Raw genomic sequence first — 12,381 nt, forward strand, 5'->3', positions numbered from 1 at the left:
CTCCCACATGTCCATGCCTCCACAAATCAGCAGCCCAAGCCCTACATATAGCCTGGTAAATGTCAGTTTCCAGAGTTCTTCCTGGTCAGGTGGTCAGGATATGACCATCTTCGATCAGCACCACAACTCCTATTCAGAGTTGGACTGCCTGAGCCTGCACATCCATACTACACCACTAGATGGCCCCCGGTGAAGCTAACAAATGCATGATATTACACAATACACCACATGGGCCTGAAAACAAGCCTTACCAATGAACCAAATGTGGTGTGAACATTAGTGTGAGATTAAAAACTATGTAACAATGTAGTCATCTGTCCTGAGACAGGAGACACACTCTTATAGGCTGTGTCCCAAACGGCACCCTGTTCCCTATATAGTGGACTACTTTTGAACCGAGCCCTATAGGGAATAGGGTGCCATTTGGGACACAGTGTTCATCTAGCGAGCAGTGAGGAGGAAGGAGTGACGTGTTGACAGCATTGGGGGTTGAGTCAGGTCAGACTGGTTGTAGAAGTCCCAGCAAACCTGTTCACGACATTGATGGAAAATAGAAGGCCTGAAGCTATAGTATGTGCTGTGTTAAATACGTGAAGGGACATGTGTACATGGTGCTTAGCATGGAGTAGTGGGGTAGTAAGTCATGAACCTGGCAGACCTGTTTACACTGCTTGAAGCTATGTGCTATGGTAAATCCATGCGGTCCGAAACTCTAAAGCTTTGAGGAGAATTTGCAGAATATGCAATATTCAAAAAGTGGTTTCAGGAGAATTGAGTGAGTAATGCTTTAAATGCTGTAAAAGCTGTAAATGCTTTTGTGCAGTCTGTGTGTGGTATGCATCGACGCGTGTGTGTGTGCTCACCTGTAAGTGCTGTGTGGAACATAGACCTCGCTGGAGGGGAACTCCAACACCTCTTTGACAGGTCGGACGTTCTTCTCAGCCAGTGGTTTGACTGGGATCAGCTCAGTAGACAGACAGGCCACTGGGTTGTCATGGACCGGGGTCACATCCAGTTTTATTGTACCTAAAATAGACCAAGTCAAAAATAAGTCAAATACAGTCTGAAACTATGTTCATTCAGAATTATTCCAAAGTAGGTAAATATAAGAACGTTTTTCAGTCCCACAGGTTTTCACCACTATAAGCAATTGATTCTGAATTATTCAGTATAGCTCATTCAGCTATTTTAAATGCATGAAACCCAGATAAAACAGACACTTGTTCTTAGAAATGGGACATTCTAGTCACTTGTTATTGGGTTTAACAGAATGAAACAGGACACACAGACAGCCAGGTCTTGCTGTGTGGTTGAATAGTGGATCACCTGGTATGGTTTTAATTCTTCTCTGCAGGGATGAGAACTTCTTGATGTCTGCCAGGAACTTAAACAAGTCCTCATCACTCAGACGGTCCCCTTCCTTAAATAAAGCAGGGTCCAGTTTAGTCAAATGAACATGTATTTGTGTTCATGTGTACAAGATACAGTATTATGTCTCTGAACACCTCAGAATTAAACATTGTGAATTTGTAGTGTTGCACAGCAGACTTCTTTCCTCTTTTCCATCAACTTCATAGGAAGGTATTGAGCAGTGCAACTCTAAGTGTTGTTATGAGACCAACTCTTGGGCTGAATCCACAGTTGCTAGTAGGATGGAAAAATGCACCCTTGCAGTGTGATGGCAAGTAAGGAGAATGTATGGTATGTCTATATGATACCTGGCCAGGTCTTATCTGGTGTCTGCTCTGTGGATTATGTGTGGAATGAAAGAATGCCTTATCTCGAGGTGATACCCACAAGGTCAAGCATTCTCTGTCTAAGACATTCTCTGAGCTTAGAGATGCTTAGGTCGCTGGATCGATGTTTATATTGTACAGCGTGTTGTTTTCTCTGCATGTGTTCAGACCTGCTTGCAGAAGGTGCTGATGGTGATGGTCGCAGGTTTGAAGGCAGACATGTTACACTGGTCTTCCATGGTACCGAACCTCTCCGAGTTCCTCCTGGGCAACTGACCTCTCTTTTCCAGACTGCTGGATTTACCTGGATAGGGGAGGAGAGGTCAGTCAAGTCAGGTACAGAAAAGTAAAGTAAGATTAAACAAGCCTTGGGCTCAGGCAGTACACGTTTCGCTAACCAGCTTATCACGCGCACACACACACACACACACACACACACACACACACACACACACACACACACACACACACACACACACACACACACACACACACACACCGTTGATGCTGTCAGAGTCGGTGGTGTCTCGGTCCAGTGTGGCGGTGCTGATGACGTTCATGATGTTGACTGTAGCCCAGGCAAAGGGCATGCGGTAGCGACCAAGTCTCTGACAGAACATCTCAGACTGATTACGTAGCTTCTCCAGCTTCTCCTTGTTCTGACCCAGGGAACCACACAGAACCACAATTACAACCTATAGCTGTGTGTGTGTGTGTGTGTGTGTGTGTGTGTGTGTGTGTGTGTGTGTGTGTGTGTGTGTGTGTGTGTGTGTGTGTGTGTGTGTCCTCATGGCACTCTACCTTTGCTGAGTCAGTCTCCTTCATGACCATGTATGGTTCCGCACAGTCACTGATCTCTCCCTGCTGCAGCACCTTCTCTATCTGAAACACAGCCAGGACACAGAGGTACATCACTCTGAAACACAGCCAGGACACAGAGGTACATCACTCTGAAACACAGCCAGGACACAGAGGTACATCACTCTGAAACACAGCCAAGACACAGAGGTACATCACTCTGAAACACAGCCAGGACACAGAGGTACATCACTCTGAAACACAGCCAGGACACAGAGGTACATCACTGAAACACAGCCAAGACACAGAGGTACATCACTCTGAAACACAGCCAGGACACAGAGGTACATCACTCTGAAACACAGCCAGGACACAGAGGTGCATCACTCTGAAACACAGCCAGGACACAGAGGTGCATCACTCTGAAACACAGCCAGGACACAGAGGTGCATCACTCTGAAACACAGCCAGGACACAGAGGTGCATCACTGTGAAACACAGCCAGGACACAGAGGTGCATCACTGTGAAACACAGCCAGGACACAGAGGTGCATCACTCTGAAACACAGCCAGGACACAGAGGTGCATCACTCTGAAACACAGCCAGGACACAGAGGTGCATCACTCTGAAACACAGCCAGGACACAGAGGTACATCACTCTGAATCACAGCCAGGACACAGAGGTACATCACTCTGAAACACAGCCAGGACACAGAGGTACATCACTCTGAAACACAGCCAGGACACAGAGGTGCATTACTCTGAAACACAGCCAGGACACAGAGGTGCATCACTCTGAAACACAGCCAGGACACAGAGGTACATCACTCTGAAACACAGCCAGGACACAGAGGTACATCACTCTGAATCACAGCCAGGACACAGAGGTACATCACTCTGAAACACAGCCAGGACACAGAGGTACATCACTGTGAATCACAGCCAGGACACAGAGGTACATCACTCTGAAACACAGCCAGGACACAGAGGTACATCACTCTGAAACACAGCCAGGACACAGAGGTACATCACTCTGAATCACAGCCAGGACACAGAGGTACATCACTCTGAAACACAGCCAGGACACAGAGGTACATCACTGTGAAACACAGCCAGGACACAGAGGTACATCACTGTGAAACACAGCCAGGACACAGAGGTACATCACTGTGAAACACAGCCAGGACACAGAGGTACATCACTCTGAAACACAGCCAGGACACAGAGGTACATCACTGTGAAACACAGCCAGGACACAGAGGTGCATCACTCTGAAACACAGCCAGGACACAGAGGTGCATCACTCTGAAACACAGCCAGGACACAGAGGTGCATCACTCTGAAACACAGCCAGGACACAGAGGTGCATCACTCTGAAACACAGCCAGGACACAGAGGTGCATCACTCTGAAACACAGCCAGGACACAGAGGTGCATCACTCTGAAACACAGCCAGGACACAGAGGTACATCACTCTGAAACACAGCCAGGACACAGAGGTACATCACTGTGAAACACAGCCAGGACACAGAGGTACATCACTCTGAAACACAGCCAGGACACAGAGGTACATCACTGTGAAACACAGCCAGGACACAGAGGTACATCACTCTGAAACACAGCCAGGACACAGAGGTGCATCACTCTGAAACACAGCCAGGACACAGAGGTACATCACTGTGAAACACAGCCAGGACACAGAGGTACATCACTCTGAAACACAGCCAGGACACAGAGGTACATCACTGTGAAACACAGCCAGGACACAGAGGTACATCACTCTGAAACACAGCCAGGACACAGAGGTACATCACTCTGAAACACAGCCAGGACACAGAGGTACATCACTCTGAATCACAGCCAGGACACAGAGGTACATCACTGTGAAACACAGCCAGGACACAGAGGTACATCACTGTGAAACACAGCCAGGACACAGAGGTACATCACTCTGAAACACAGCCAGGACACAGAGGTACATCACTGAAACACAGCCAGGACAGAGGTACATCAGTGTCCAGTTAATACTGTACACAGCGATCTACGTAGAGTTGCCTACTGTATGCTATATTAACCCACAGATTGATAAGGGCACCATATGTAATATGTGTGAGGAGGTAGACAAGTCAGGGCTGTGGGTTCAATTCCAGCTGGGGCCAACCATATGAAAATGTATGCAGGCAGTGCAGTACTGTTAAGTCACTTTGGATAAAAGCCTCTATTAAAATTGCATATATTTAGTTCTATAGTGTTTACTGTAATTACCAGCAACTGTAGATACTGTAGGTGCCCTACAGACGCGTGTATCACCTGAACGAGCATGTACTGTAGATAATGTAGGTAGATGAGATGGGTATCTTACCTTGATGACCAGGTAGATGTCTGGGGAGGGGTATGTGATGGAGAAGATGGCTGGGTATCTTACCTTGATGACCAGGTAGATGTCTGGGGAGGGGTATGTGATGGAGAAGATGGCTGGGTATCTTACCTTGATGACCAGGTAGATGTCTGGGGAGGGGTATGTGATGGAGAAGATGGCTGGGTATCTTACCTTGATGACCAGGTAGATGTCTGGGGAGGGGTATGTGATGGAGAAGATGGCTGGGTATCTTACCTTGATGACCAGGTAGATGTCTGGGGAGGGGTATGTGATGGAGAAGATGGCTGGGTATTTTACCTTGATGACCAGGTAGATGTCTGGGGAGGGGTAGGTGATGGAGAAGATGGCTGCTCGGGAGAGGGTGGAGTGGTCCGTCTGTGGCGTGTGGGGTTTCAGGAACCCTTTAAACTGGTCTGAGTTCAGATCACAGTAGAAGTTCTCGGATATCTGAGGAAGTCAAACAGAGAGGGTCAGCGTTAGAGTTCACCTCAGTGGTGGATTACATGAGTGTCCATTCATCTCATGGTAGATAATATGGCTGTTGAGGCACCAACTGGAAAGAAATTGACAGAAATAGTGGAGAGACTACCTGAACTTGTCCAATAAGAAAAGCTAATTTACAATTTCCGCTGCAAAACATTTCGCTATGGTGTGCCCTAATGAACTAATTCCAGAATAGGAATTAGTATAGGGACACAGGCCTTTTTCCTCATCCGATGTTCCAGCTGGTTTGTGTCTGACAGGCTTCTGACCTGTGTTATATTAGAGACTGGTCGCCATACAGAGTACTGTTGAACCCATTCCCTCACCCAGCTGAGAGCTCTACTCTTAATCACCACCACACAGACAATAGTCTGGCCCTAATGTACTACCACACAGACAGTAGCCTGGCACTACTGTAATACCACACAGACAGTAGTCTGGCCCTACTGTACTACCACACAGACAGTAGTCTGGCCCTACTGTACTACCACACAGACAGTAGTCTGGCCCTACTGTACTACCACACAGACAGTACTCTGGCCCTACTGTACTACCACACAGACAGTAGTCTGGCCCTAATGTACTACCACACAGACAGTAGTCTGGCCCTAATGTACTACCACACAGACAGTAGTCTGGCCCTACTGTACTACCACACAGACAGTAGTCTGGCCCTACTACTGTACTACCACACAGACAGTAGTCTGGCCCTACTACTGTACTACCACACAGACAGTAGTCTGGCCCTACTACTGTACTACCACACAGACAGTAGTCTGGCCCTACTGTACTACCACACAGACAGTAGTCTGGCCCTACTGTAATACCACACAGACAGTAGTCTGGCCCTACTAGTGTACTACCACACAGACAGTAGTCTGGCCCTACTGTACTACCACACAGACAGTAGTCTGGCCCTACTGTACTACCACACAGACAGTAGTCTGGCCCTACTGTACTACCACACAGACAGTAGTCTGGCCCTACTGTACTACCACACAGACAGTAGTCTGGCCCTACTGTACTACCACACAAACATTAGTCTGGCCCTACTGTAATACCACACAGACAGTAGTCTGGCCCTACTGGACTACCACACAGACAGTAGTCTGGCCCTACTGTACTACCACACAGACAGTACTCTGGCCCTACTGTACTACCACACAGACAGTACTCTGGCCCTACTGTACTACCACACAGACAGTACTCTGGCCCTACTGTACTACCACACAGACAGTACTCTGGCCCTACTGTACTACCACACAGACAGTAGTATGGCTCTAATGTACTACCACACAGACAGTAGTCTGGCCCTACTACTGTACTACCACACAGCCAGTAGTCTGGCCCTACTGTACTACCACACAGACAGTACTCTGGCCCTACTGTACTACCACACAGACAGTAGTCTGGCCCTACTGTACTACCACACAGACAGTAGTCTGGCCCTACTGTACTACCACACAGACAGTAGTCTGGCCCTACTGCACTACCACACAGACAGTAGTCTGGCCCTACTACTGTACTACCACACAGACAGTAGTCTGGCCCTACTGTACTACCACACAGACAGTACTCTGGCCCTACTGTACTACCACACAGACAGTACTCTGGCCCTACTGTAATACCACACAGACAGTAGTCTGGCCCTACTGTACTACCACACAGACAGTAGTCTGGCCCTACTGCACTACCACACAGACAGTAGTCTGGCCCTACTACTGTACTACCACACAGACAGTAGTCTGGCCCTACTGTACTACCACACAGACAGTAGTCTGGCCCTAATGTACTACCACACAGACAGTAGTCTGGCCCTACTGTAATACCACACAGACAGTAGTCTGGCCCTACTGTACTACCACACAGACAGTAGTCTGGCCCTACTGTACTACCACACAGACAGTAGTCTGGCCCTACTGCACTACCACACAGACAGTAGTCTGGCCCTACTGTACTACCACACAGACAGTAGTCTGGCCCTACTGTACTTCCACACAGACAGTAGTCTGGCCCTACTACTGTACTACCACACAGACAGTAGTCTGGCCCTACTGTACTACCACACAGACAGTAGTCTGGCCCTACTGCACTACCACACAGACAGTAGTCTGGCCCTACTACTGTACTACCACACAGACAGTAGTCTGGCCCTACTGTACTACCACACAGACAGTACTCTGGCCCTACTGTACTACCACACAGACAGTACTCTGGCCCTACTGTAATACCACACAGACAGTAGTCTGGCCCTACTGTACTACCACACAGACAGTAGTCTGGCCCTACTGCACTACCACACAGACAGTAGTCTGGCCCTACTACTGTACTACCACACAGACAGTAGTCTGGCCCTACTGTACTACCACACAGACAGTAGTCTGGCCCTAATGTACTACCACACAGACAGTAGTCTGGCCCTACTGTAATACCACACAGACAGTAGTCTGGCCCTACTGTACTACCACACAGACAGTAGTCTGGCCCTACTGTACTACCACACAGACAGTAGTCTGGCCCTACTGCACTACCACACAGACAGTAGTCTGGCCCTACTGTACTACCACACAGACAGTAGTCTGGCCCTACTGTACTTCCACACAGACAGTAGTCTGGCCCTACTACTGTACTACCACACAGACAGTAGTCTGGCCCTACTGTACTACCACACAGACAGTAGTCTGGCCCTACTACTGTACTACCACACAGACAGTAGTCTGGCCCTACTGTACTACCACACAGACAGTACTCTGGCCCTACTGTACTACCACACAGACAGTACTCTGGCCCTACTGTACTACCACACAGACAGTAGTCTGGCCCTACTGTACTACCACACAGACAGTAGTCTGGCCCTACTGTACTACCACACAGACAGTAGTCTGGCCCTACTGCACTACCACACAGACAGTAGTCTGGCCCTACTACTGTACTACCACACAGACAGTAGTCTGGCCCTACTGTAATACCACACAGACAGTAGTCTGGCCCTACTGCACTACCACACAGACAGTAGTCTGGCCCTACTACTGTACTACCACACAGACAGTAGTCTGGCCCTACTGTACTACCACACAGACAGTACTCTGGCCCTACTGTACTACCACACAGACAGTACTCTGGCCCTACTGTAATACCACACAGACAGTAGTCTGGCCCTACTGTACTACCACACAGACAGTAGTCTGGCCCTACTGCACTACCACACAGACAGTAGTCTGGCCCTACTACTGTACTACCACACAGACAGTAGTCTGGCCCTACTGTACTACCACACAGACAGTAGTCTGGCCCTACTGTACTACCACACAGACAGTAGTCTGGCCCTACTGCACTACCACACAGACAGTAGTCTGGCCCTACTGCACTACCACACAGACAGTAGTCTGGCCCTACTGTACTACCACACAGACAGTACTCTGGCCCTACTGTACTACCACACAGAAAGTAGTCTGGCCCTAATGTACTACCACACAGAAAGTAGTCTGGCCCTACTGTACTACCACACAGACAGTAGTCTGGCCCTACTGTACTACCACACAGACAGTAGTCTGGCCCTACTGTACTACCACACAAACAGTAGTCTGACCCTACTACTGTACTACCACACAGACAGTAGTCTGGCCCTACTACTGTACTACCACACAGACAGTAGTCTGGCCCTACTGTACTACCACACAGACAGTAGTCTGGCCCTACTACTGTACTACCACACAGACAGTAATCTGGCCCTACTACTGTACTACCACACAGACAGTAGTCTGGCCCTACTACTGTACTACCACACAGACAGTACTCTGGCCCTACTGTACTACCACACAGACAGTACTCTGGCCCTACTGTAATACCACACAGACAGTAGTCTGGCCCTACTGTACTACCACACAGACAGTAGTCTGGCCCTACTGCACTACCACACAGACAGTAGTCTGGCCCTACTACTGTACTACCACACAGACAGTAGTCTGGCCCTACTGTACTACCAGACAGACAGTAGTCTGGCCCTAATGTACTACCACACAGACAGTAGTCTGGCCCTACTGTACTACCACACCGACAGTAGTCTGGCCCTAATGTACTACCACACAGACAGTACTCTGGCCCTACTGTACTACCACACAGACAGTAGTCTTGCCCTACTGTACTACCACACAGACAGTAGTCTGGCCCTACTACTGTACTACCACACAGACAGTAGTCTGGCCATACTACTGTACTACCACACAGACAGTAGTCTGGCCCTACTGTACTACCACACAGACAGTAGTCTGGCCCTACTGTAATACCACACAGACAGTAGTCTGGCCCTACTGTACTACCACACAGACAGTAGTCTGGCCCTACTGTACTACCACACAGACAGTAGTCTGGCCCTACTGTACTACCACACAGACAGTAGTCTGGCCCTACTGTACTACCACACAGACAGTAGTCTGGCCCTACTGCACTACCACACAGACAGTAGTCTGGCCCTACTACTGTACTACCACACAGACAGTAGTCTGGCCCTACTGTACTACCACACAGACAGTAGTCTGGCCCTACTGCACTACCACACAGACAGTAGTCTGGCCCTACTACTGTACTACCACACAGACAGTAGTCTGGCCCTACTGTACTACCACACAGACAGTACTCTGGCCCTACTGTACTACCACACAGACAGTACTCTGGCCCTACTGTAATACCACACAGACAGTAGTCTGGCCCTACTGTACTACCACACAGACAGTAGTCTGGCCCTACTGTACTACCACACAGACAGTAGTCTGGCCCTACTGTACTACCACACAGACAGTAGTCTGGCCCTACTGCACTACCACACAGACAGTAGTCTGGCCCTACTACTGTACTACCACACAGACAGTAGTCTGGCCCTACTGTACTACCACACAGACAGTAGTCTGGCCCTACTGTACTACCACACAGACAGTAGTCTGGCCCTACTGCACTACCAAACAGACAGTAGTCTGGCCCTACTGCACTACCACACAGACAGTAGTCTGGCCCTACTACTGTACTACCACACAGACAGTAGTCTGGCCATACTACTGTACTACCACACAGACAGTAGTCTGGCCCTACTGTACTACCACACAGACAGTAGTCTGGCCCTACTGTAATACCACACAGACAGTAGTCTGGCCCTACTGTACTACCACACAGACAGTAGTCTGGCCCTACTGTACTACCACACAGACAGTAGTCTGGCCCTACTGTACTACCACACAGACAGTAGTCTGGCCCTACTGTACTACCACACAGACAGTAGTCTGGCCCTACTGCACTACCACACAGACAGTAGTCTGGCCCTACTACTGTACTACCACACAGACAGTAGTCTGGCCCTACTGTACTACCACACAGACAGTAGTCTGGCCCTACTGCACTACCACACAGACAGTAGTCTGGCCCTACTACTGTACTACCACACAGACAGTAGTCTGGCCCTACTGTACTACCACACAGACAGTACTCTGGCCCTACTGTACTACCACACAGACAGTACTCTGGCCCTACTGTAATACCACACAGACAGTAGTCTGGCCCTACTGTACTACCACACAGACAGTAGTCTGGCCCTACTGTACTACCACACAGACAGTAGTCTGGCCCTACTGTACTACCACACAGACAGTAGTCTGGCCCTACTGCACTACCACACAGACAGTAGTCTGGCCCTACTACTGTACTACCACACAGACAGTAGTCTGGCCCTACTGTACTACCACACAGACAGTAGTCTGGCCCTACTGTACTACCACACAGACAGTAGTCTGGCCCTACTGCACTACCAAACAGACAGTAGTCTGGCCCTACTGCACTACCACACAGACAGTAGTCTGGCCCTACTGTACTACCACACAGACAGTACTCTGGCCCTACTGTACTACCACACAGAAAGTAGTCTGGCCCTAATGTACTACCACACAGAAAGTAGTCTGGCCCTACTGTACTACCACACAGACAGTAGTCTGGCCCTACTGTACTACCACACAGACAGTAGTCTGGCCCTACTGCACTACCACACAAACAGTAGTCTGACCCTACTACTGTACTACCACACAGACAGTAGTCTGGCCCTACTACTGTACTACCACACAGACAGTAGTCTGGCCCTACTGCACTACCACACAGACAGTAGTCTGGCCCTACTACTGTACTACCACACAGACAGTAGTCTGGCCCTACTACTGTACTACCACACAGACAGTAGTCTGGCCCTACTACTGTACTACCACACAGACAGTACTCTGGCCCTACTGTACTACCACACAGACAGTACTCTGGCCCTACTGTAATACCACACAGACAGTAGTCTGGCCCTACTGTACTACCACACAGACAGTAGTCTGGCCCTACTGTACTACCACACAGACAGTAGTCTGGCCCTACTGCACTACCACACAGACAGTAGTCTGGCCCTACTACTGTACTACCACACAGACAGTAGTCTGGCCCTACTGTACTACCACACAGACAGTAGTCTGGCCCTAATGTACTACCACACAGACAGTAGTCTGGCCCTACTGTACTACCACACCGACAGTAGTCTGGCCCTACTGTACTACCACACAGACAGTACTCTGGCCCTACTGTACTACATCACAGACAGTAGTCTTGCCCTACTGTACTACCACACAGACAGTAGTCTGGCCCTACTACTGTACTACCACACAGACAGTAGTCTGGCCATACTACTGTACTACCACACAGACAGTAGTCTGGCCCTACTGTACTACCACACAGACAGTAGTCTGGCCCTACTGTAATACCACACAGACAGTAGTCTGGCCCTACTGTACTACCACACAGACAGTAGTCTGGCCCTACTGTACTACCACACAGACAGTAGTCTGGCCCTACTGTACTACCACACAGACAGTACTCTGGCCCTACTGTACTACCACACAGACAGTAGTCTGGCCCTACTGTACTACCACACAGACAGTAGTCTGGCCCTAATGTACTACCACACAGAC

The 12,381-nt window shown here is 49.2% G+C and overlaps 1 protein-coding gene across 3 annotated transcripts in view; it reads right to left on the reverse strand.

Annotated features, from left to right (window-relative positions):
• Positions 1 to 12,381, reverse strand: part of LOC106580556 (dedicator of cytokinesis protein 8) — a 125,726-nt gene that overhangs the window by 37,598 nt on the left and 75,747 nt on the right. For all 3 annotated transcript variants that reach the window (XM_045703289.2, XM_045703287.2, XM_045703290.2), the window contains 6 exons: positions 5,213 to 5,362; positions 2,538 to 2,618; positions 2,236 to 2,395; positions 1,907 to 2,040; positions 1,327 to 1,420; positions 864 to 1,026 (listed from right to left, as the gene is read on the reverse strand). In XM_045703289.2, the coding sequence (XP_045559245.2) occupies positions 864 to 1,026; positions 1,327 to 1,420; positions 1,907 to 2,040; positions 2,236 to 2,395; positions 2,538 to 2,618; positions 5,213 to 5,362 (782 nt within the window). The remainder of the gene's footprint in view (positions 1 to 863; positions 1,027 to 1,326; positions 1,421 to 1,906; positions 2,041 to 2,235; positions 2,396 to 2,537; positions 2,619 to 5,212; positions 5,363 to 12,381) is intronic.

This window comes from Salmo salar, chromosome 20 (genome assembly GCF_965601325.2).
Source record: "Salmo salar chromosome 20, fSalSal1, whole genome shotgun sequence".
Lineage (NCBI taxonomy): Eukaryota > Metazoa > Chordata > Actinopteri > Salmoniformes > Salmonidae > Salmo > Salmo salar.